This window comes from Bactrocera latifrons, unplaced genomic scaffold (assembly GCF_001853355.1).
Source record: "Bactrocera latifrons isolate USDA-ARS-PBARC rearing strain unplaced genomic scaffold, ASM185335v1 scaffold_527, whole genome shotgun sequence".
NCBI classification, from domain to species: domain Eukaryota; kingdom Metazoa; phylum Arthropoda; class Insecta; order Diptera; family Tephritidae; genus Bactrocera; species Bactrocera latifrons.
In genome coordinates, this window is record NW_017537187.1 from 50,009 (window position 1) to 72,436 (window position 22,428).

The 22,428-nt window shown below is 33.1% G+C and overlaps 1 protein-coding gene and 1 long non-coding RNA gene across 19 annotated transcripts in view; one reads left to right on the forward strand and one right to left on the reverse strand.

Moving 5' to 3' along the window:
• Positions 1-22,428, reverse strand: part of LOC108974085 (tight junction protein ZO-1) — a 63,932-nt gene that overhangs the window by 22,695 nt on the left and 18,809 nt on the right. For 10 of the 18 annotated variants that reach the window (XM_018941704.1, XM_018941702.1, XM_018941703.1 and 7 more), the window contains exons 3-4: positions 16,575-17,109; positions 1,920-2,089 (exon numbers count right to left, since the gene is read on the reverse strand). In XM_018941704.1, the coding sequence (XP_018797249.1) occupies positions 1,920-2,089; positions 16,575-17,109 (705 nt within the window). The other 8 variants (XM_018941712.1, XM_018941720.1, XM_018941705.1 and 5 more) reach the window with 7 other exon arrangements.
• Positions 3,905-4,719, forward strand: LOC108974086. Its single transcript, XR_001993782.1, has 2 exons — positions 3,905-4,157; positions 4,335-4,719. It is a non-coding gene; the product is annotated as an uncharacterized LOC108974086 (long non-coding RNA).

Below are 22,428 nucleotides of genomic sequence, written 5' to 3' on the forward strand. Positions count from 1 at the left end.
CAACGTTTTTTGATGTGACCAAGGCAAGAACTTGGCAGTTTCTTTGCTAGAGTTGAGATTTTTGTGTAAGTCAATTTTGACGTTGCAAATTCCTAATAGTTGTTTTGTAGACGTGAACTTTTTGGCGATAATGTTGTTTTTCACAAGAAGAAGTAGGTTTCCGTTCCGTAGCTCGCTGATTTTTATTATTTCAGAGCTTATGTTTAATAAGGCTTTATGGATTGCGAAACAGGAGTATTTGTTTAGAGGTTTATTCGTATCTGTCGCACTTACCACCAAATATTTGGGATGGTCTTTTGCTTTTGTTGGTAGAGTGGGGAAGAGGTCAAATTTTGTCAATTTTTCGCTCGAAAATTTAAAGCCTATGTCGATTTCCACTGCTAGGGTGGCTATGTTGAAGGAAACAGGAATTTGTTTATGTATAACAGATTTTTTTTATAAAAATGGCTATTCCTTGTTTAGCTGTTTTATTGCGGGGGAGATTATAAAAGTAACCTACGTAGTTRTTGGGAGTGTAAGCTGATTTATTAGCGGGGAGAAGTGTTTCTTGTAGTCCGATAATGTGTGGTGAAAATTGATTGATAAAGAGATTAAGGTCAGTCAGGTTGTCCTCGACCTTTCAAATTCCATTGATGGAATCGGGACTAGAATCTAACAGGGCGAACCGATTATTTCCCAGTTGGGTCCCACCACGGGACATTTTGAAAAAATTTTACCTCTGGAGCTGACTGTATTGAAAAGTTAGAGAAAACACTATAGAAAGAAGAAAAAGTAAATTGCAAAACACGTGAAACGAATTAGCTCGTAGGCGCGCTGTACAAAGTAGACACCGAAAACACTGAGAGAACAACCGTATGCGTCGAGTGGCAGTCGATGATATGATTATTTTGAGCAAAATATTGACAGGCTCAATTAACCCATTTATTTTTACACATACTTGATCATATATAATAGTACAATCAGTTCCCAAAGAAAAAAGTTAACTAGATCGATGAATGTACGTATAATAGATAAAAGGAGGGCATCAATTTTTGTAATTTTTGTCGGTTTTTCTGCCATGAACGCAGCTGCTATCACTTCTATTCCATACAATTTTATAATTTAAATGGAAAGTAACTCTACCCGAGAACCTTTTTAAGATTGCTTTTTCGGTGGAGTATCATTCCTCCGTTTATGGAAAAGTATTTCAAATCAAGGTAAACATGTATTATTTATCATAACTCTCCATACTTTGAAAAATAAGAGGAGAATTTGTACCGGTTCAGCAACTTCATTCTAGACAATTCAACGACTTAATGGTTTCAGAATTTTTTAAATCTATTTGTTTGTTTTGAATTGGGTATTCCGAGCACGTTACTTTGGAACTAAACTACTACAAAGTTGAACAAAACAAGCCTTATCAAAACCTACGCCACATTTCGAATAAATTTTAACCTGAATTTAAACTAGGAAAGTTTTACGTGAGCGTTTATTTATCTATGACTAATTACGTATTCCAGAGTCACTTAAGTCACTAAGTGTCGAAACGCTGGCGAACTGACAAACATCTACTCGTGTACTTTACCATAGTTATCTGATTCGGTTAAATAAAAATATATAATATTTCAGTTAAAAATCTCGCTATACCAAGTAAGTATTTTTTCTAAACTTAATTAGATAAGAAGAAGTGCGGAGTTACGAATGATTTATGTAATTGTGGTTACTTTTTTCTAAAAGTATTTATAGAAGGACTAAGGACTAGAAGGACTACTACCGAAAAGTGATATATCCCGATATTCCCTAACTTTAACAAATTCAGAGTTAAATAGAGATTATTTTTTGATATTGATATCATTTCGTGAATATTTTGGGTTTACTAAACATTACACATGTAAATAAGTGTATAAAAAGAACATTTTGCTGCACAACACATCACTTACTGCAAACGATCCTCTGCAGGACCACCCTTTAGAACGTCGCTTACAGCTATAGATGGATCACCATTGGCGAAATGTGGGTTGTCGCGACCGCCTGAAACTGCAATACCAAATCCATATCCCGGAACACGTGTCACAGAAACGGTGTGGTATTCCCATGTTGTACGATCACCCTGTGAAAATAAAAAACGATGATAATAAATATTAATAGATTCATAAAATTATGAACAGACATACACATTTACACATGTCATAGCGGCTCAAAAATGTATGTGGGACTGCATGTACAAAAGAACGGAAATGCATGGCTCTTCCGTTAAATAAAATTAGCAAGTAAGGAAGAGCTAAGTTCGGGTGCAACCGAACATTTTATACTCTTGCAACTTGCAAGAATCAAAGCCAGGAAAATACTTTAAAGTAAAATCAGACGGATGTTTGAAAATCTTCATATTAGTTATACTATATAGGGGCTAGGCCAAGTTTTCGCTCAAATTTATCTGTTTTAGACACAAAGATACACTGTTATGAACAAACTACGCTCTATTATTCACATTGGGATAACTCACATATTGGCCGATATATTCGGTTCAAAATCACCCGGAGGTTCGAAAATCTTTATATTGCGTATATGGGGGCTAAAGGAAGTATTGGTCCGATTCAACCAGTTGTATATATCACACAAGGACCGACGTTTTCGATCGAAAGTCAACTATAGGACCGGGGTCTAAATATTCGGTGCCTAGGAGCTTGAACAGTTTTTATTGGATTTAAACAACTTTTGGTCATAAGGTGGCATACACTAAAGACATTATTCGTGCAAAGTTTTATCCCGTTATAATTATTGATTCTTGATTTTTGTACTGGAAACTGAACGAATCAAGTGGAATTTAAAATTGTGCTTGTGGGAAGTAGGCGTGGTTGTGGCCCGCTTTCGTCCATTTTAACAATGTGACATACTAAATTTTGTCGAAATCGGTTTGACGAGTTCCGTTATATAGGATTTCACGAAAAAGTGGGCGCTGCCACGCCCGGTGGTAAATTTTAAAGTCTCTGGCGTATTTAATTATTGCGTTATATGGGCAGTGAACGGGCTTATATTCCAACTTTATCCATTTTCACACTATCGGTATACGTTCTTATAAGATTTRTCTTTAACAAATTTGGTTTGTTGTAGCTAAAGTTTTTTAGGGGATATGTGCATTAAACTTGTTAGTGGGCGGGGCCACACCCACTTAAAAAAAAGACACAGTTTAACGCACTGTTCAAAATGAACTCTTCTTTCATATATATCGATTGTTTATTATTAAAAAAGTAGAGAAAAATATTATTAWAATATACTTAGTAAATACCCGTTTCACTTTTAAAATGGAAACTCCAATATTTTTAGCTTTCTTGCTATTTGGGAATTTCCAAAGTCTAAATATGATATACATATTTCCAAGAAAATTTTCCGTTGGACCGGCCAGGGTCCAACTGTCAGTGCAGAAAGTAGTTCAACACAAAAGAACTATGGTTATTTTTTTTGAAGCTCGGTCGAAGGCCGCCACTGCAGAAAAAGAACAATGAAGATCCCGGTGTTGGACCGACCATGGTTATTTTTTTTAGTAATCAAACAAGAACTATTGTTCCTACAACGTATATGTTAAATAGAAAATTTTTGGATTATTTTTTTCAAAAAACCAAAATGTGGCAACACTGGTATTTGTCATGTCATGTAAACAAACCAACTATAAGAGTGAATTGCATATAAAATGGTGGAACTTTAAATACAAAGATCTCGAAAACTATAAATCTGAGGAGAGTATACATATGTGTATACATTTTTTAACCCTGAGGACCTCCTCTTTCCGTCCATACCCTGAAATCGCGACTCCAAAAGAGTCGTGATCATGCCATTTATATATAAATAGCCCTATATCTATTACGCTTACTTTTAGGTGATACGTACAACCGTTAGGTGAACAATGCTATAAAACTCTGCAGCATGTTATATTTTAAATAATATAAAATATGTAGTTCTTTCAAACGGTACTCTAGATGTCAAGCCAAACCATTAACAATAACACATTTCGGCCAATACTATCTTCAATAAGTACGTCTTATAGAATACTACATACATGACATTGTTGTTAATTGCCTGACGACCATTCTTAGGTTTCAGAATCAATTCGAAGCGAATTCATCATGGCTGATCTCGCATTAGCAAAAGAGTAATTCATTCTTGATACRAAAGAAGAAATCGTAAGCTTATCTTATTGTAAACCAACTAGAATTGATAAAGTTTTCTAAAAATATCATAATAAGTATAAGAGTTAATATGATATCGTCTCACGACAATCTCACTATATAAATTTTATAATTTATACAGAATACCAATTGATATTATTGTTATTATTTTCAATAAAAATTTCATTTTAGATGCTATGTCAACGGAAAACATATTTACCAGACGCAATAAAGAGGTAATTATGCTTACCACTATATTATTCGGGATATAGTCTGGGAATTTCATTTTCATGGAATACGAATGTTACAGCTGAAAAGGCGCCGAAGACCAATATTAGATTTATCACTATTTTATAAATTTAGTGTTGCATGTCCTAAGAAGATCTCACAAACAAATTGGATATTCACAAGGATTTATTCTCAAATGTCTTTACATTTATGATGATAAGGCAAATGCCTGTTTGACCGACAGAAATATCTTCATATGTAACATAAGCAATTAAATATTAATTAATGTATTATTATTCACTTAAGCACTATTGTGTGTTAATAAACTATATGTGTTTATTTTGCAATATTTTTATGATAAAGTTGCTATTCGGCGAAGAAGAATGCGTTTTTGGCAAATATACGCGCAAAAAAGCCGCCTGGATAAAATACAAACTTATGCTCACACATTGAAAGCCGATACGAAACTAGACGACTCGCTTGGATGGTGTGTGGATTGAGCACACAAAACGTGGCTCGGCGAATCGTCCGACTTCAGAGGCAAAAATAAAGAGAACAAATTATTTATATGTGTGTGCATATTTGTGCGCATTGACAAATGCATGCTTGTGTGTTCGTGCTTATTGTACAAGTATTCATACATATCCAAGCGAATGCACTCGAAAAAGGAGTATAGAAAAATAACGTTGAGGAAACAGTACCCACATACAAGTACACATGTACTTAATTCCGTAGAATGAAATGTAAACAAAAATGTGAATAAAAACCAACAAACAAAGTGATTCTGAACCGATCCCGCTTCATTCCTGCACATGTATCTTCGACATTATTCCTACAAGTCGTCAGACGTTGCATACATATGTACATACATACTTTGTGTATATACGAATGTTTGTGCTTGAAAATACCTACCGACAATTGTAAAATACCAGTGTTGGATATTGGATTTTATGTGCATTTGCCTATATTAGTATGAGCACTCATATACATTGACGTTAGGGTACAATGAGGGCCAAAGAAGTAGTCATTCCACATTCTTCAGCGAAATAAGCTTGGGTTAGTTACCTTGTGCAAGTGTGTATGTGCAACGATTAATATTTTGTACTTTTTTCCAGTTTTTTAAAATACAAGAATGTATGTATGTACATATGTAGGTAGATGCATATTTATAGATACGCAAATATAAGAAAATGTATTGATTTTACTTAAAAAAATTTATAAGCAGTGCTCGTTTTTCTAAATGGAGGTTAAACTAACATACATATTTAAATATATGCACATACCATGTGTATACGTCGGATTTGTTGCATATCCATGCATACATATGTAAATGTATATACATGCTATGTGCATATAATATTCTTGCAAGTATATAATATTTTGTATTGTATCTTTAGTTATTAAATACATTATTCATCCGTTGAACCCAATATAAAATTTTAATGAGCTGGACTCGCATGTCAGAATGGTTAGATATGTATATGTATGTATACTAATAACATAAAATCAAATTTRAAACCTTTTGGAAAACTCCTACGCGGTAGATTTTAAAATCATGCATCTCAAGCATTCGTCTCTCCTTGTTTCTTAGTAGAAGCTAAACAGCAAAGTAAAAGTAGGTTGAAACGTCAAATGGTCAAAACATCAAAGGCACCAATTTTTGCGCAACACTTGAGGCTATTCGTCAGGCGTCAACGCTGTCAATTGCATATGGGTGCATTCATACTAGTCACAATATAAACCTTCACATGCCAATATATTTACTCATTTTTGAATAGACACTTGTATACATTGAATGAAAGCGAGCTCAGAAAATAAACATCGAGCTAAATGAGAGTGCTTAAGTGTATTTTTGAAAACATACGACCACCCTTCACTATATTTTTACAAATATATCCATATAAAATATGTGTTAGTTTAAACGCACTTATGGTTGTGTCACTCACTGGATTACGCTCAATAAAGCGTATATCTTATTTTATGAGTGTATTTTATTATTCAAATAACATAGTGAAGCTTCGATATAATGCATTCAATATATTCAAAATGTTATTTGCAAATTTGTCAAGCTTTGAGCGAGTAACGTATTTACCATTACAATCTTACTTAAAACCAATTGAATAATATACKAGTGGGACTCATTTAATGTCACAAACTTGTGGCATTTATTGCATACTTCGCCATTGGTAATTACAATATTACATTTCAAATTGAATATTGGTGTTATAAACTGTTTTAGTTATCACTAACATTTCTACAAGAGAGTTTTGACTGGTTTAAGCAGTTATATATGCACAATGAGGTGCTTTTTTAAGTTTTCAGTGCCAATTATAGGCACCCGTGAAAGTATCAACGTAGACCAGCACTCGTGATATCATATGATATAGCCGAGTATATAAATACACACCTGCCTCGATTACATAAAGTTATCATTTTAAAATCAATTGGTGTTTAAATACATATACCGTTTCTCTTTAAATTGATAATTTGTCAGCGTTACTTAACAAAAAATTCAAAACTTTAGCACTTGAATAACAATAAGTTGACTAGAAAGAAAGTAAATACAATTCTCCATTAAAACACTAAACCATTTTCTCGCGATATTTTGACAAACTTTCATGTATATCTACCAATGCAATGTTCGTTTCACTATATTTAACAAAACGTTGATCGCATAAGAAACGGCAGTAAGAACTCTAGCAACATTCTATCTTGTCATAACTAGATTAAATTTGCTTTCGACTGGGTGATCAGGCACGAGAGCGCTTGTTCTTTTAACAATCACAATCAGATCAAATAAAAATCCAATCAAATACTGCTAGAGTCAATGACGGTGCGCCAAACGATGCTATAAACTCGTCCCGGCGGACTCAACGTAGTCGCTTGAAAATAAACCAGTTTAGCCATGTTGCCAAACGAGATGCCTTTAATAAATTAATATTGTTGAACGGAACACAGATCGAGAAAAAAATCGAATCGTTCTTCATTACCTTCTCACTTTTAAAATCGTGTGGGATGGATAAAATGAGAACATACATGCGTAGAAATGCTGATTTTAAGATCTAAAAGTAAATATTTTAATTAAACAATTCAAGTTCGTTTCTTTAGTCTTTAGTGTCTAGCTACATTAACTGCTTTAAAAACATGCGGCAAGAACTTTTCTGATTTTCGTATTCTTGGGATTTTAACAATTGAATTTTTAGCCCACATAATTTCATTATTTTAAATGTATGATATGTTACCTGTTGAGAGTCAAGCCGAAAATTATTGTTTGGCAAAGCTAGCTGATTGGTCCCAAAGGAACCGATAGCACTATTCATTATATTTATTAATCACGATGATTAGCACCAACAACTCTTTTGAAACAAGATAGAAATTATTAGTAATTTATCTGTAATTGCAACATAGTGAATATTTAAAATACACTGATTTGGATTCCGTCGGAATTTTACACTAACTTTCTTTTCTTTGTTACAAAATTTACAATAATATAATATGAGTAAATGATTCAGCTTTGCCGTATGTGTGAGTTTTAGTTTAGTATTGGAGAGCATGACAAAAATACGCGAATAACAGGTTAGCAAAGGTTTCCTTTATGATGCAGTAAACAGGTATTTTCACATTTAGGTAGAGGACAGGAGCCACTGGTTTTGCAATATTTATTAAACATATATATAAAATTTATGCATATGAAAAATGTACGTATATACATAATTACTCGAACAATTTCACTTAATCACTATGTATTTATGCACAATATCTCTCCAAAACATGATTTTTAATAATTCTTGGTTTTTTGTACCGTAAACAGATTTCACATTCACTTTTCTTCTACTAATCTTTTAAAAAATCATTAATTTTTTTTTTGTGCAAATGCATTTCAATCACACTATCTTTGAAATAAAAATTCTCTGACAATAGTTGTACCACGTTAACGTTCATGGATGTCAATCAAAAGGCACGAACACAGCAACATTAAGGAAAAAGTACAGATCCCAATGTTACAATACAGGTAGATACTATTCTACTGCAATGCAACCCGCTTTGCACTACACCTTACTTTTTTCGACGGTGCTTTACAATTTGTCCGCTGATCACAACCGTTCGCGATGAAATCTCACATGCTTTTGAAGCTACAACTGGGCTCATGCAAGCGCCTGAATAATGAATTAAAGTTGCTCAAATGCTACAGACGCGAACACACTCCACTGAAATGTTAAGCTACCTGCGACTCGATTTGTTCTCAGACACATTCCAGCGAAGTTAGCGAGCACAAGTGAAGAAAATCAAAAAGGTTCSTATGGAGAACGCTTAAGCCATTGCTTCTTCTGAACAATTGACTTCAAATTCGAATCGACTGGCTAAGACTGAGTTCGACTACAAAACTGCAAAATTGATACTGAATAAAGCAACTACAAATACACAGTGGCACAAGTGCTCTATATTTCATGTGAAATTTTGACATAATGTAAGAAACTTTTATTTAAAAAGTACGGTTGTAAGAAAATGTCGAACTGAAAAAATATTTCCGGCTTTTTGGATCGTGTGAACGAACATCCTGAACTTGGACAGCTTAGTAATGAACTGATTAGTTTTTGCATTATTCAAAACAAACGTTGAACTACAATAGAAAATATAGAATAAATATAGAAAATATATCAGCAAAAAAAATATATATCTAACCTAACTTCTAAATGAAGAATAACTTCATAGATGTTTGATTTTTATGCTGGCAGTTATAGAATCAAATGGAATAAAAAATTGTGTTATATGGGAAGTAGGCGTGATTGTTGTCCGATCTCGCCCATTTGCACACTGTATAATAGGAATGGCTAAGTAATCTCACAAAGCAAGTTTTGTTGAGAAGGATTCAGCGGTTTAGAAGATGTGTACATTAAATAATTTTGAAGGCGGGGCTACGCCCACTTTAAAAAAAATGTCAGTCAAATAAAGAACATTTTTGTAATCAACCTTATCGTAAATTTCGATTAAATAAATCACATCCACTTATTTATTTTATTGATAATTGTTACCAACTTCAGATTTTGTGAACAACTTTCATGGATTCGGGTTCATTTACGAGTAGAGAAAGTTCCCTATAAGAAAAACACAAATTTGTATTCAGAAATCCGCGGGGGATGGCAAATAGACTCCTCTTATACAAGTAGTTGACATCCTTATAGCTAATTTTATCGCAATTATCTTCGACATTAAAATCAATTTTTTGATATAATATTTTTCTTTTCCTCTGTGCTACATGAAAGTCTGATGCTTTATACAAAATAAGAATATATATTCCACAGGGTAAAAGAGTCGCCTTAATATGAACCACCCTAATCTGTATCCTATATAAATAATGACTTTTTTAAAGTAGAGTTTAGAGTTTTTAAACAACATAATGAATGATTTCATCTAAAAATTATACATTCTTACGCTGAAAAAAAATTTGTTATAGTTTTGTAACTGATTTAGAGATTGATTCATGGTCAACTAAAATACTATTGTTGTTTAATTTTGGCATGAAAAAAATCGCTTAAATCGTGGTCTGCCTACCTTTTTTCTACGTCGATTGGACATAGTAGAGTATGGGGAACCCCGTCCACTTGCGTCATTTGTTTCAAATTTTTCCGAAAGTTCATTGTGAATGTAAGTTTTATCTCTGTCTTCCTTATCGCCAATACTACGAGCCAGACTACTAGCTCGCGAGCGACTACTGTCACCATTTAAACGCTGCTTCTGTATTAAATACATTTCGTTTGCCAAACTTATTTGTGCGGCCGCTTTCCGAACGTTACGACGACTTAAAGAGGAATTATTGTGGTTTTCATTTTTAGCTGCGTTGCTACTAGCCAAGTATTCGCCTGATATATGCACTTTAGGTGTGGTTACTAACTGTAGACCAACGGCTCCAGCTTCTTCGGGAAACTCATGAAGCTCATATGGATAACGGGGATCCATTGCTTGCCCCGCTTGGCGAGGGTACATATAGGCATCGCGCAAAAACATTTTCGTTGTGGTGTAAATGCGATCGTCAATTTGGTAAAGACCGTTAGCGCCTGGGCCTTCCCCGTCACCTATAATGCCGTTCCGTATGAAAGCAGTGGGTGTGTATCCGGCGCGTATATAGCGGGCTTGTGTATTGATCGTGTTAAGGCCAGCGCGATTGCCACTATTGCATCGGCCCGTTGCAGACTGTGGAGGCATCACAGTTCGGCGCTGTTTAGCTTTGAAACTGTTCCGCCGTGATTTATACTGTAAAAGTTTCATTGTACCATTTGTGGTTCGCAGTTCATTCGATATATTATATGTAATTGTGTCATCCTAAAAGTAGGCAACATTTTGGCTTCTTCTGAATGCATACACACATTAGCACAGGCGATGTAAATCCATATATCGGTATAATTGTACTTAGATATTTCTAACGGTTTGAATGAAATGTTTTGAAAATTTTGTCGCAGCTACATTTTCTTACCACTTTCACTCGCGGATACTTGAAAACGAATGACTGATATTATTTTCGTAATTTCGTATTTTTCTTACGGCTCTTTGATTTTACCCTACGCGACTCACGTAAAAAGCACAGTAATAAGCCAATTAGCTTATTTTGTTGCTTTCCTTCAACACTCACACGGGATAGTGCTATGCCATTCTCTGCTTTGCCACCTCAGTTTTGTATGCCTTTTTAAGTCTCTAAAGTTTTTCTAAATACCGTGTGCATCTGTATGTCTGTCTTTTAACTTTTATGCAGTTAGATTGAGTGTTTTTTTCAAGTCGTCACTAAAATGACACACTTTAGAAAACGCCGTTCGTAGGCACTTTTAATTTGTTAGTGATGAACCAGTCATTTTTCTCGATTTTTTTGAACTGTTAGATTTAGTTTTCCGATTACATTTTAATTCTTTTATTGACCTGAATACCAAAAGTCGTGCTATCGTAACTGGATATCAAATATGAACATATACAATTACTGATATACAAATGCGTATATACATGTATTTATGTGGTAATCGAATGACGTTAAGTAAATTTTAAAAGTTTCAATAATATCAATTGGATACACACATATGTACATACATATGTATGAATTAGTTTTACTTGATTTTAAAGTTTAATTTAAAAAAATTTATTTTAACCAGTCCGCCACCAAAGCCGTTGAGCTTTTTTAATTTTTTAGAACAAAGACCTTTATACAAAATAGCCGCGTTTCCGTTTAAAGCTTTCGAGCACACTTCTTTCAACGGTCAACGACGAATTGAAACTAAAACGAATTCTACTCAAAGAGGCTCGAAGGAAATAATGAAATAACGAAATTTAAAGATACTAAAGAGAATAAAAACATAGGCACAATTAAGAGTTGCTGCATTTTCCATTGGAATTGATAAACTATCAAAGCTATTTGGACGCTGGGGCGTATACCACAGTTGACAAAAAAATTTAGCAAAAAACATACATCTGCTTTTGGTGCACAAGTATCAGTTCAGCCAACATTTTATTTTTTTATTTGTGTGTGATAAATATTCTTTCTCTGTTCGGTTATATTACACTAATACTGAATAATTTATTTATCTTTACACAAAAACCATGCATTATAAAAAAAATATACAAAACCGGCCAGTTAAGTCATAATATGGATAAGCTATTCAATGTGACAGAAACAAAGGCTTTTGTATGAGTAGTGTGCATTCCTAGTTACCAATTAAAGATTTATTTCTAAGCAATGCCATCATTAGATATAAGAGGAAGAAGATAATTACAATTTTTTTATTACATTCTTGGGATGACAGAGGTTTGAATGGGTTCATTTTCAAAATCATTTTAAAAAAGTTACGTATCTACAGCTGTTGACAGCTAATTAGAAATGCCACATATTTTGAAATAAGTGCAGTTTATTTTATTTGATGTTATTTTCCAATAAATCATGTATTTATACTGTATTTTCACTTATTTTATTGAAACCTATGTTACTTGTAAACATTTTGTTTAAAATTCGTTTTTGTTATGAAGATTTGAACTCAAACATGTGGAAGCAACGATTTGAGTGCGACAACTAATTAGAAACGAAAATATTTTATAAGCAAAAAATAATGATCTGACAAAAATTTGCTTACTTTCAGTTAGTATTTTGTTGCTTAACACTTATACTTCAATATGACTTCATATTCGCTGAGAATTGACGTTATTAGACTTTGACAGCATACCGCTGGTGTTGTTAGCCATGTCGTCCTTATATTATCAAAAAGAAATTTAATATTTGGGGTATTTTTGGTACCAACGATGGCAACTCCAAAACATTGATATTCATCAAAACACGTTTGTGTCAACTTCGCAAACAAATTTTCCTCACCTCAAAACAATATTTTTTGAGCATTTGGCCTTTTTCGAAATTTCTTTGTACATCTTTCCAGACCGACGAAGGTCAAAATGTATGTGCGAAGTTGGAGGTGTTCAGCTGCAGCTTTTCTTCTTCTTCTTGATTGGCGTAGACACCGCTTACGCGATTATAGCCGAGTTAACAACAGCGCGCCAGTCGTTTCTTCTTTTCAATAACTGGCGACAATTAGATATTCCAAGCGCATCCACCTGTGCGTTTTCGGACAACATGACCTAGCCAGCGTAGCCGCTGTCTTTTAATTCGCTGAACTATATCAATGTCGTCGTATATCTCATACAGCTCATGCAATATTCGCCGTGGCCAACGCGCAAAGGACCATAAATCTTTCGCGGAACTTTTCTCTCGAAAACTCGCAACGTCGACGGTGGGAATTATGAGTGACTTATAGAGTTTGGTTTTCGATCGTCGAGAGAGGACTTTACGAATGCGATATTCGCCGTGGCCAACGCGCAAAGGACCATAAATCTTTCGCAGAACTTTTCTCTCGAAAACTCGCAACGTCGACTCATCAGTTGTTGTCATCGTCCAAGAATCTGCACCATATAGCAGGACGGGTATTATGAGTGACTTATAGAGTTTGGTTTTTGTTTATCGAGAGAGGACTTTGCTTCTCAATTGCCTACTCAGTCCGAAGTAGCACCTGTTGGCAAGAGTTATCCTGCGTTGGATTTCTAGGCTGACATTGCTGGTGGTGTTTACGCTGGTTCCAAGATAGACGAAATTATCTACACCTTCAAAGTTATGACTGTCAACAGTGACGTGAATGCCAAGTCGCGAGTGCGACGACTGTTTGTTTGATGACAGGAGATATTTCGTCTTGCCCTCGTTCACTGCCAGACCCATTTGTGTTGCTTCCTTGTCCAGTCTGGAGAAAGCATAACTAACGGCGCGGGTGTTGAGGCCAATGATATCAATATCATCGGCATACGCCAGCAGCTGTACACTCTTATAGAAGATGGTACCTTCTCTATTTAGTTCTGCGGCTCGAACTATTTTCTCCAGAAGCAGGTTGAAAAAGTCGCACGATAAGGAGTCGCCTTGTCTGAAGCTTTTATCTCATTAAAAAACTTGAATAATACTTTTTAATTTTTTAAACCACAACTTTGAAGCACACTCTTACCAGAAATCAATAATGTTATTAATAAAAATTAACACCTTTAGGAATTTTAATTCTTTGACCAACTGTTTCTAATTTGCTGTTGCACCTAATTCTCCTTCTATATCGTAACACTTTTACTGTATGGGAAAAAATTAAAAGAAAAACGACAAAACTGAGCGAATTTAGTAGTTAATAGAATAGAGTAACACAAACAATGCAAGGCTTTTAGAAATGTAAATAACGGTATTTCAAAACATTTTATCATTATACTTATCTGCACTTTTGCGTTGCTAATTGGCTCTCAACAGCTGTATTTACTATGAAAATTATATTCTAAAGTATTCTAAGTCGCTGGACTTTTACTGCGGCCAATAATTCCAGATTATGTCTTTGATTACAAAATTTAAGGGGTCAGTAGAATAATTTTTTTTGTTTTCTTTTTTTGCATTTTCTGTTCCCTTATCCCCTAGAATTAATGTAGAAACCCACTTTACCATTGGAAGGTTTCGAAAAAGACCCATAAATATTAATACCGCACGACGTTCCAGGCGCTCGGAGTGCACAACTCATACTTTAAACTCGTTTTTCTCAAAACACACTTTTTTAAACCGGCAAACATGATTCCGGTCGAACTACTCAACCGATTTCCTTAATTTTTTTTTAATGTTCACAAAACGCCTGGCTATAGTCCCTATATTTGGTATAATTTATTTTCATGTTATGACAAAATTTATGTAAGAAAAATTAAAACAAAAGTTAATTAATTTTTTATTTATCAAGATTTTTTCATAACTCTAATAGGGACGATAACCATTCACGTACTTTTTAAGAATAAATTTAGTTTTTGTGTTTCAGATAACCAAATATGAGAAATCGTGTCCGCCAGTGAAAAAATGCATCTCATTCACCCAGCCATTTATCAGACAGATGTCATCAAAAAATTCCGAAAAAATTTGTTTATACACTCCAAGATATATCTCATGATGTGTGAAAATTTTTTTATTGTAGAATAAAAATTTCTATGAAAAAAAGGTCAAAAAACAGGGCAGATTACCCTACTAACCCGTTAAAATATTTATTGGATCAAAATCTTTTCATACAATTTTTATTTCGTCTGTTTAATTTAGGGGCGTATAGCGAGCTTATTCATAATTTTATATGGAGGGAGGTTACTTTGTCTCTTATTCCAATATTCACAATCATGGAGCTTTAAATCGGCAGTCAATGACGCAGCAATAGTCAAATCATCAGCACTAATATGTGATCATAATACATACTAACTATATCGCTTGTGATTCTTTACAGCAATATCTATTATTTGACATTTCCGATGCCAGTAGCTTATTATATACAAAACATATACATATAGTATTTCCCACCAAACTCAGAATGAGGTACTTAGTTTAATTGAAACAAGAAACAAATTAAGAAGCATCAGATCTCAGTTGTACCGACAAAAATCGCAAAATTGTCCTAAGAGTTAGCGACTAATTGTTACAATCTATCAGGAAAAAATACCGATATAGTACCGTTTATAAAGCCCATGTGTAGGAAAGTTTCGGTTAGATTCGCCAATTCGTCTTCAACAAACTCTTAAAAACATTTTAAAAAATATCTGGTATTGGGACACCGACTAGTGGCTTGCAGGGTATGTAATTATAACCAATTATTACTACCAATAAATTTGTACATGTGGTATAGTATAGACCCTACAGCATTTTAGCTTGTTTCAAAAGTATCTAATAATTAATTTCTAAATATTATAAATTCATTAAAAGTTTAGAATTATCAGATTACCGGAGATACTTTAAAGTGTTAGMAAAAATTTGTCATAACATTTTTTTTCTAAGAATTCAACATGATTATCTTAATAACCAGAACGGATTATGAATCTATTTGGTATATTCTTAGTTTGAACTTGCATAGTTATGGTCTTATTTCGTTTATTTTTGGGCGTAAGATCACATAACTTAAATTCATTTTATTTGAATAATTGTATARCGTCGWCGATTTATATACTGTAAAGTGAAAGAATTATTCCAACTTTAAAATATCATTTATGCAAACTAAGCGCAATTGTAGCCTGATTTCCGATTTATTCTATTTTCAGTGTTTGAATTAAATGTCTATCTCCATTAATTTTAGGTGTGAAAAATAACTATTAGGTGAACAAAACTTATATTTTACGTAGCAACATGTTGCAAACGTATAATAAATGTAACAAAAAGTAAACAAAATTACTCATATTRATCCTTTAAAATTTAGTAAAGGCATTCGGTGAAACTAAACAATAWAGGAAAGGTTTTTCATTGACGCGATCAGAACCTATTGTTACTTTTGAAAACAATACGCACAAATAGCTAGTTTTTCAGATCTCATGGCATAACTCATTCACTTGTAAAAAATTAATATTAATAGTTTAAACTTATATTATTAATTAGAATCACTGCATTGCATTTATTACACTACATTAATTTATCTCGTACCTTTCGTGTCTTTTTCCTTCGACTATATGGTGCAAGATGGGCTAGATTGAAATATTACTTTAAATCTTATAGTTATGAGTATTCAAAAGTATTTCCACAGAGCCACAAAGAACCAAGAACTAATTTGAATTTCTCACTGCTACAAATGATATCAAGTAATAAAATAACACGCAATTTTCTTACTGGGTATTATTACCTATGAGTGTACATAAATATGTATTACTTACAAAGAATTCATCCTCTATGACGGGATCGGCAAGCATCTCAATGGCTTCAGTCATCGAACGGCACGTTCTATTAGTATTCTTTTTCTTCTTTAGTTTACGGCCCAAAGTGGCAGCGTCACTAAACCGATGAAGAAGTTTCTCACGCTTTCGCACACCAGTAGGGCTGGACGCGGAGTTGGAATGACATAGCAGCGATGAGTAATTATTGTTGTTGCTGACCATTGTATAGGTCTCTGAACTCCCTCTCGTGTTTTCATAAAAGTTCGGCAATTGATATTGGGCGGTTGGTGTTAATCCGGTAATCGAATCGAGTTTTTGGATTAGATTATAATCAGACTGCTTGTAATTACTAGGTAGGGGAGGGGTGGGTGAGACGTTTTTTATTGGCGCTAGTTGAGTCGGTTTTGGTGGTGGAGGCGGAGGAGGATCTTTCATAAGTGATATCCGACGTGGAGCAGCACGTGGCAACGAACCAACATCGCGACTTGTACCAACATAGCTAACTGCTCGTCGATTGCGATCGTTTTCCTTTTCTCTATAAGTATAAAAATAATTTGCATAAATAAATATATATTATTTTTACAACTAATATTTTATGTAGACCTAAARCGTTTATAAGACACATTTATAAACATATCTGACCTAGAACGTATTCGTTGTGAAGGTGTATTAGTTACAACGGATACAAAGTAACCAAGCTCTGACGGAGACATCATCAGGAAAGAACGACGTTGCGACGTTCTGCTGTTTTGTTCCCGATCTAACCTTTTTCCTCGTAGAACGTCGTTATATATTTTGATTTCAATTCTTGAACCTTGTGAGCTTAGCGAGGACATGCTGTCATAAGGCGTTTCATCGGAATTGTCGTCGGTAGAACACTCTGGTACAGTATAACATATAAAATTATGAGCTTCATAATTTATGTTTGCCATCGCCTTCAACAATTATGTATGTGTGTTTTTGTAACAAATTTATTATAGTCGGTCGGTAGGTCGGTACAGAGAGTTACTCCGATAAATTACATTTTGATCAATCTATGAGTGAAAGACGATTTTGTTTATTTGAATAAAGTTTTGTCCTATTAAAATAACAAAAAGTATTTTTCACTGATTAGCAAAATTTTATTTTTTAGTATTATATTACATTGTAGTAATCGCGCCATTTGAACATTTATGATAATTGCAGAATATGACGTTATTTCATTTTATTTAGTCATTTACGGTTCTATATATAGAAAAATAACTTTTCCATGGAATTTCACGCTATCGTTATGCCATTTATGGAATATTATTAAAGAAATAACTACATATCACCTGAAATGCAAAATAATGTAACAACATTTTCGGAAATTTACAGTGGCATGAATGAAACACGAAAAAAATGGCATGTTCCGTGAAAAACAAATTTAGAATTGGTTAAAACTGGTTTATATCTGAGTGCAGAACCTGAAAATGCTGGATGTATGTAATATTATGTATGTATATAATTTGAAGTAGTGAATCGTAATCAATAAGACACTCAATTTCAATTTTTTTGATGATATGTTATTTTGCATTTGTGAAGTCTTTCCTTGCAGGATCAGTTGTATATACATATGTAATAACATTTCGTTAAAATATACGATAATTTTTTTTATTTGTCTGATAATATATTTATATATATTCAACTTAATTTGGTTAGATTAAAAAATGTATATATACATTAATTAAATATAATACATAACCGTAAGTGCATATATTTCAATAAAAAAACTCTTCACTGAAAATAAGTGAGCTCACTGTGACAGGCTGTATGAATTTCCTGTGAGATTTTCATTCATATAAGTACGTTTTTGTATTATTTTTACACTAGATCACAAACTACTCTACGGGCCAGATGGTAAATGGAGTACGTATTATCATGGACTTTATACTCTCACGATTCATATTTATATACATATACTTTTACTTATATATAAATATATATACACATTTGACACAGAGAGATTAAACGTTTAGAAGAATTACTAGTAACTAGTATGTCGGACACATATTCCAACTGGCAGTTGCTTACAAACTAAAGATATTTAGAAAAAATCACATGCAGCATCCTAAATAAAAATATATATCAGCGCTTGAGTCTGTACATAAAATATACTGGGTTATATATAATACGAATTTATTTTCGTATTTACCCATGTCTGTAKATATTCGTGTAAGGCACGAGAGGAAATGAGCTATTGTGTGGTGACAGTGAGCATCGGACATTGGTAGCCTGAACTGAGAAAACGTTCATAGAGAGCATAAATGTAGACTAGGTTATTTCTTAACAGTGGAACAGATTAGGTACGTAGGAAATCTAAATTAAAAATTATAATAATGAAAGTAAATAGTCAAAATTTGCACTTTTGTTCATGAAACCCCAAAAACAATTTTCTTTATCAGCGACAATACTTTCGGACAAATACATTTGCATTATCATATGCTTTACTCAATATAATTTCTTATACATTACCGCTAGTGGGTGATAGAAAATATATCAAGTGAGGATATTTTCATTGTGATGTATTTTCATACAATTTTTAAATCTAACTTATCTATTTACATGGGCTTGTTTTTAATTGTACAACTCCATATGTATGTATGTTCATATGTATATTTTACCATATGAATTATTTTCAAGTGGACATATTTATAATGCTTAAATGTAAGAAACATTATTTTATCAATGCACACATATATTTATGTATGCATGCGTAAAATGCAAAATCGCATTTTACATATTTGTTTTTGAATGTATGTTTTGTATTCTCCTAGAATATTCTATGACAAGCATGCTCAAACATATTTAAACATAATGTACCAAGTTCTTAAGGTTTTAAATTGCATCCTCTATTCGATTTAAAATCAGATAGATTTAAATTATTGTAAAAAATCCAAGGTGCGTTGTTGAATATAATATTATTGTCTTTTATCTGCAATGAAAACATACTTTCATACATACATACAAATAAAAAATACTTTCAGGTGTAGCAAAACCTTGTATTAAAAGATGTTACATAGAAATTTCAACCAAGGACGCTAAGTTTATTACATTTGGTATTTGAGAAAATCATCAAATAGAGGAAGGTTTGGACTGATTGCATCAACTTTTGACGTTACGCAAGTCTACTAGAGAACATGTTCTAACGCAAGTTCCACTTATGGGAACTGACAAAATTTTTAGACCGATTTCAAACAGTTTTAGCATTAAACTACAATACGTTATGTATTACATTCCATTAGTCCATTTTAGGACGTTTTTAAGAAAAAATATTACTTGTAGATAAAAACAATCGTTAAGTGTACTCTGTTATATATATGTATATATATATTATATATATATGTTATATATGTTCTGTCTCTTATACACATCTAGATGTGTATAAGAGACAGAAAAAATATCACACATATATACATACTTATATATATTGAGAGATTATACAAATGTGTTTCCTCAGAAAATGTTTCCTGTATTTCTTTATAACTAGCTTCTTGACTTGCTTACAAATGTAAGGCTCTAAAGTTAGTGTTTTCTTCAATTATTGACTTTATTTTGCAAATTACACATCTCTAACGTTAGATAATTTAAAATAACGCACTTTTTCAGTTAGCAAACTTTTAAAGTAGCAATTCCCTCGAACATTTGAGCAATATTAGTAAATATATTAGTACAAGTGGAATATGGTTAATGTTAAGTCAAATTTAAAAGGGTATAACAAATTTTTTCTTAGCGAAATCAAATTCAAAAATCCAAAAAATGTGCTTTCTGTCAAAGTGAAGCTTAAAAATACCAATTTTTTCAGGATTCAGTTCAAACAATTTGTTAATATGTATGTATATACCACTGTGATCAAATTGAAACGTGAATTTTGCTCATTTCATCTCCTTCAAAGTAATCCCCTCCCGCTGCAATATATTTTTGCCAAAGAATTTTCCAATCATCATAGCACTTGGAAAAATACTCCGTTGGGATGGCCATCAGACCTTCTTCCATTCAGCTTTTATATCCTCAATTGAGTCAAAACGGTGTCCTCAGTGTGGTCATGTGAATTTGCTGAATACCCAGAAGTTACGCGAAGGTAAATCAGGCGAATGCGATGATTGTGTCACGATATTAGTTGAAAATGTGGCCAAATGATCACGAACGAATGTAGTATGAGATGGTGCAATTCTTTGTTTAATAAATTCAGACATAGTAAAAATCGAAGAATTCACTTTTAGAGCCTCACAAAACGACACGTATCTCAAATACTAATGAATATTTTGACGTGGAGTTTAGCATAAATGTCATTAAAAATTCACCTTTCAATTTGATCACAGTAGTAGTTCTGAACATTTAAAAATTCTTCTTTTTATACAGATCATGTCATGATGAAAGGCAATGTAACTCTTCTATTTAGGTAGATAACCTAACTTTCTAACTTTCACTCCCCGTTCATTACGTAGCGTTGAATAAATTATGTTCACACCTTTTCGATGGCTAAACATTTGGCTCCACTCAAGCAGTACATATAAAAAATTTCTTGTCGAAAAATCGAAAGTTTTTTTTGCGCAAACTGAGCAAACGATATATTACAATATTGCACATAGGAATACACATTAATATGTATACCTACAATTAAGCGAGTAAATTAGTGAAAGTATATTAATAATGCCTGATAGAGGACTCACAAAAATTATAAATTCACTCACATATTAAAATACTTGATTGTGTGTTTAGTGTGTATTTAGTTTGAAAAATGTTTTGTTTTCGGATAACACAAGTTTCATATTGAGAAGGCCAAAACGTTGTTTATTCGATATTCATGAATATTTACATATATATGTATGTATGGTAGTTTTATTCACATGAAAAAAGTAGCCAAAGTCGAGGTTATCGAAAAATTCTGTATAGTTTAAAAGTAAAATAGAAAATGTTTCTGCTATCAATATTTGAATGGAATGGATGGTTGGCTTATGAATAAGAAAAATGTTATTATAATATTTAATTATGCTACATATTAGTGGATCCAGCCACGCTTTGCTGTGACATTTATGTAATAAACTATTCAATACAGTGAACATTTTATTTACGAATATAAGGTTCTGTCGGTATAAGAATCAAAGGGATTGTACTCGAGGTTTAATTTTTAATATGTTCATACAAATACATTTAATAAGGCTTTTTTCTCAATGTCTGGTTACCAGCCATTCTGTCCAGTTAATAGAGTTGTCCGTGTAAAAGATTGTACTTAAAAAGCATGTGCATAGTTAAAAGAGATGTTCGCTTAATAGACCAATTTATAGAGCTTTCACTGTATTTTTTATTTATGAATTGTTTGTGCTGACGTGTTTTTTAATCGCGGCTTTTCTTTTGTGCTTTACGCTTTATTCGCATATTCCTTTTTGCATATGAGTGCACGTGTTTTCGTTTTACTTTGATCGTACGGTTACTCGCGTAAAAAACAGTTCATATTAGTGAATATCTAATTTATTATGGCCCCAGGGCCGCCTAACCTCGGGGAAAACAGGTTTGCTTTGCTGGCCTCTAGCCGCAACCCCAAAAGGAAAAAACTTACATGCAAACCACTTGAAAATTTTCCAGAACTGCCTCAAATTAAAAAAGATTGCCCAAGTTTGTTCTAATATCTGCAGCAGATTCGAACAAAACACTTTCCAAATACTCTTGCTTCGCTGTGCAAAAAAGTTTAGAATCAATAAGTAAGGAAATTTTGTCTATCACCGAATTACATGATGGTAATTTACCCTTACTCGTTAAAAATTGGAAGATCGCTGAAAAATTTTTTACAACAAAAAAATTAAATGGAATTTGCGATATTAAAGTTAAGTTACAC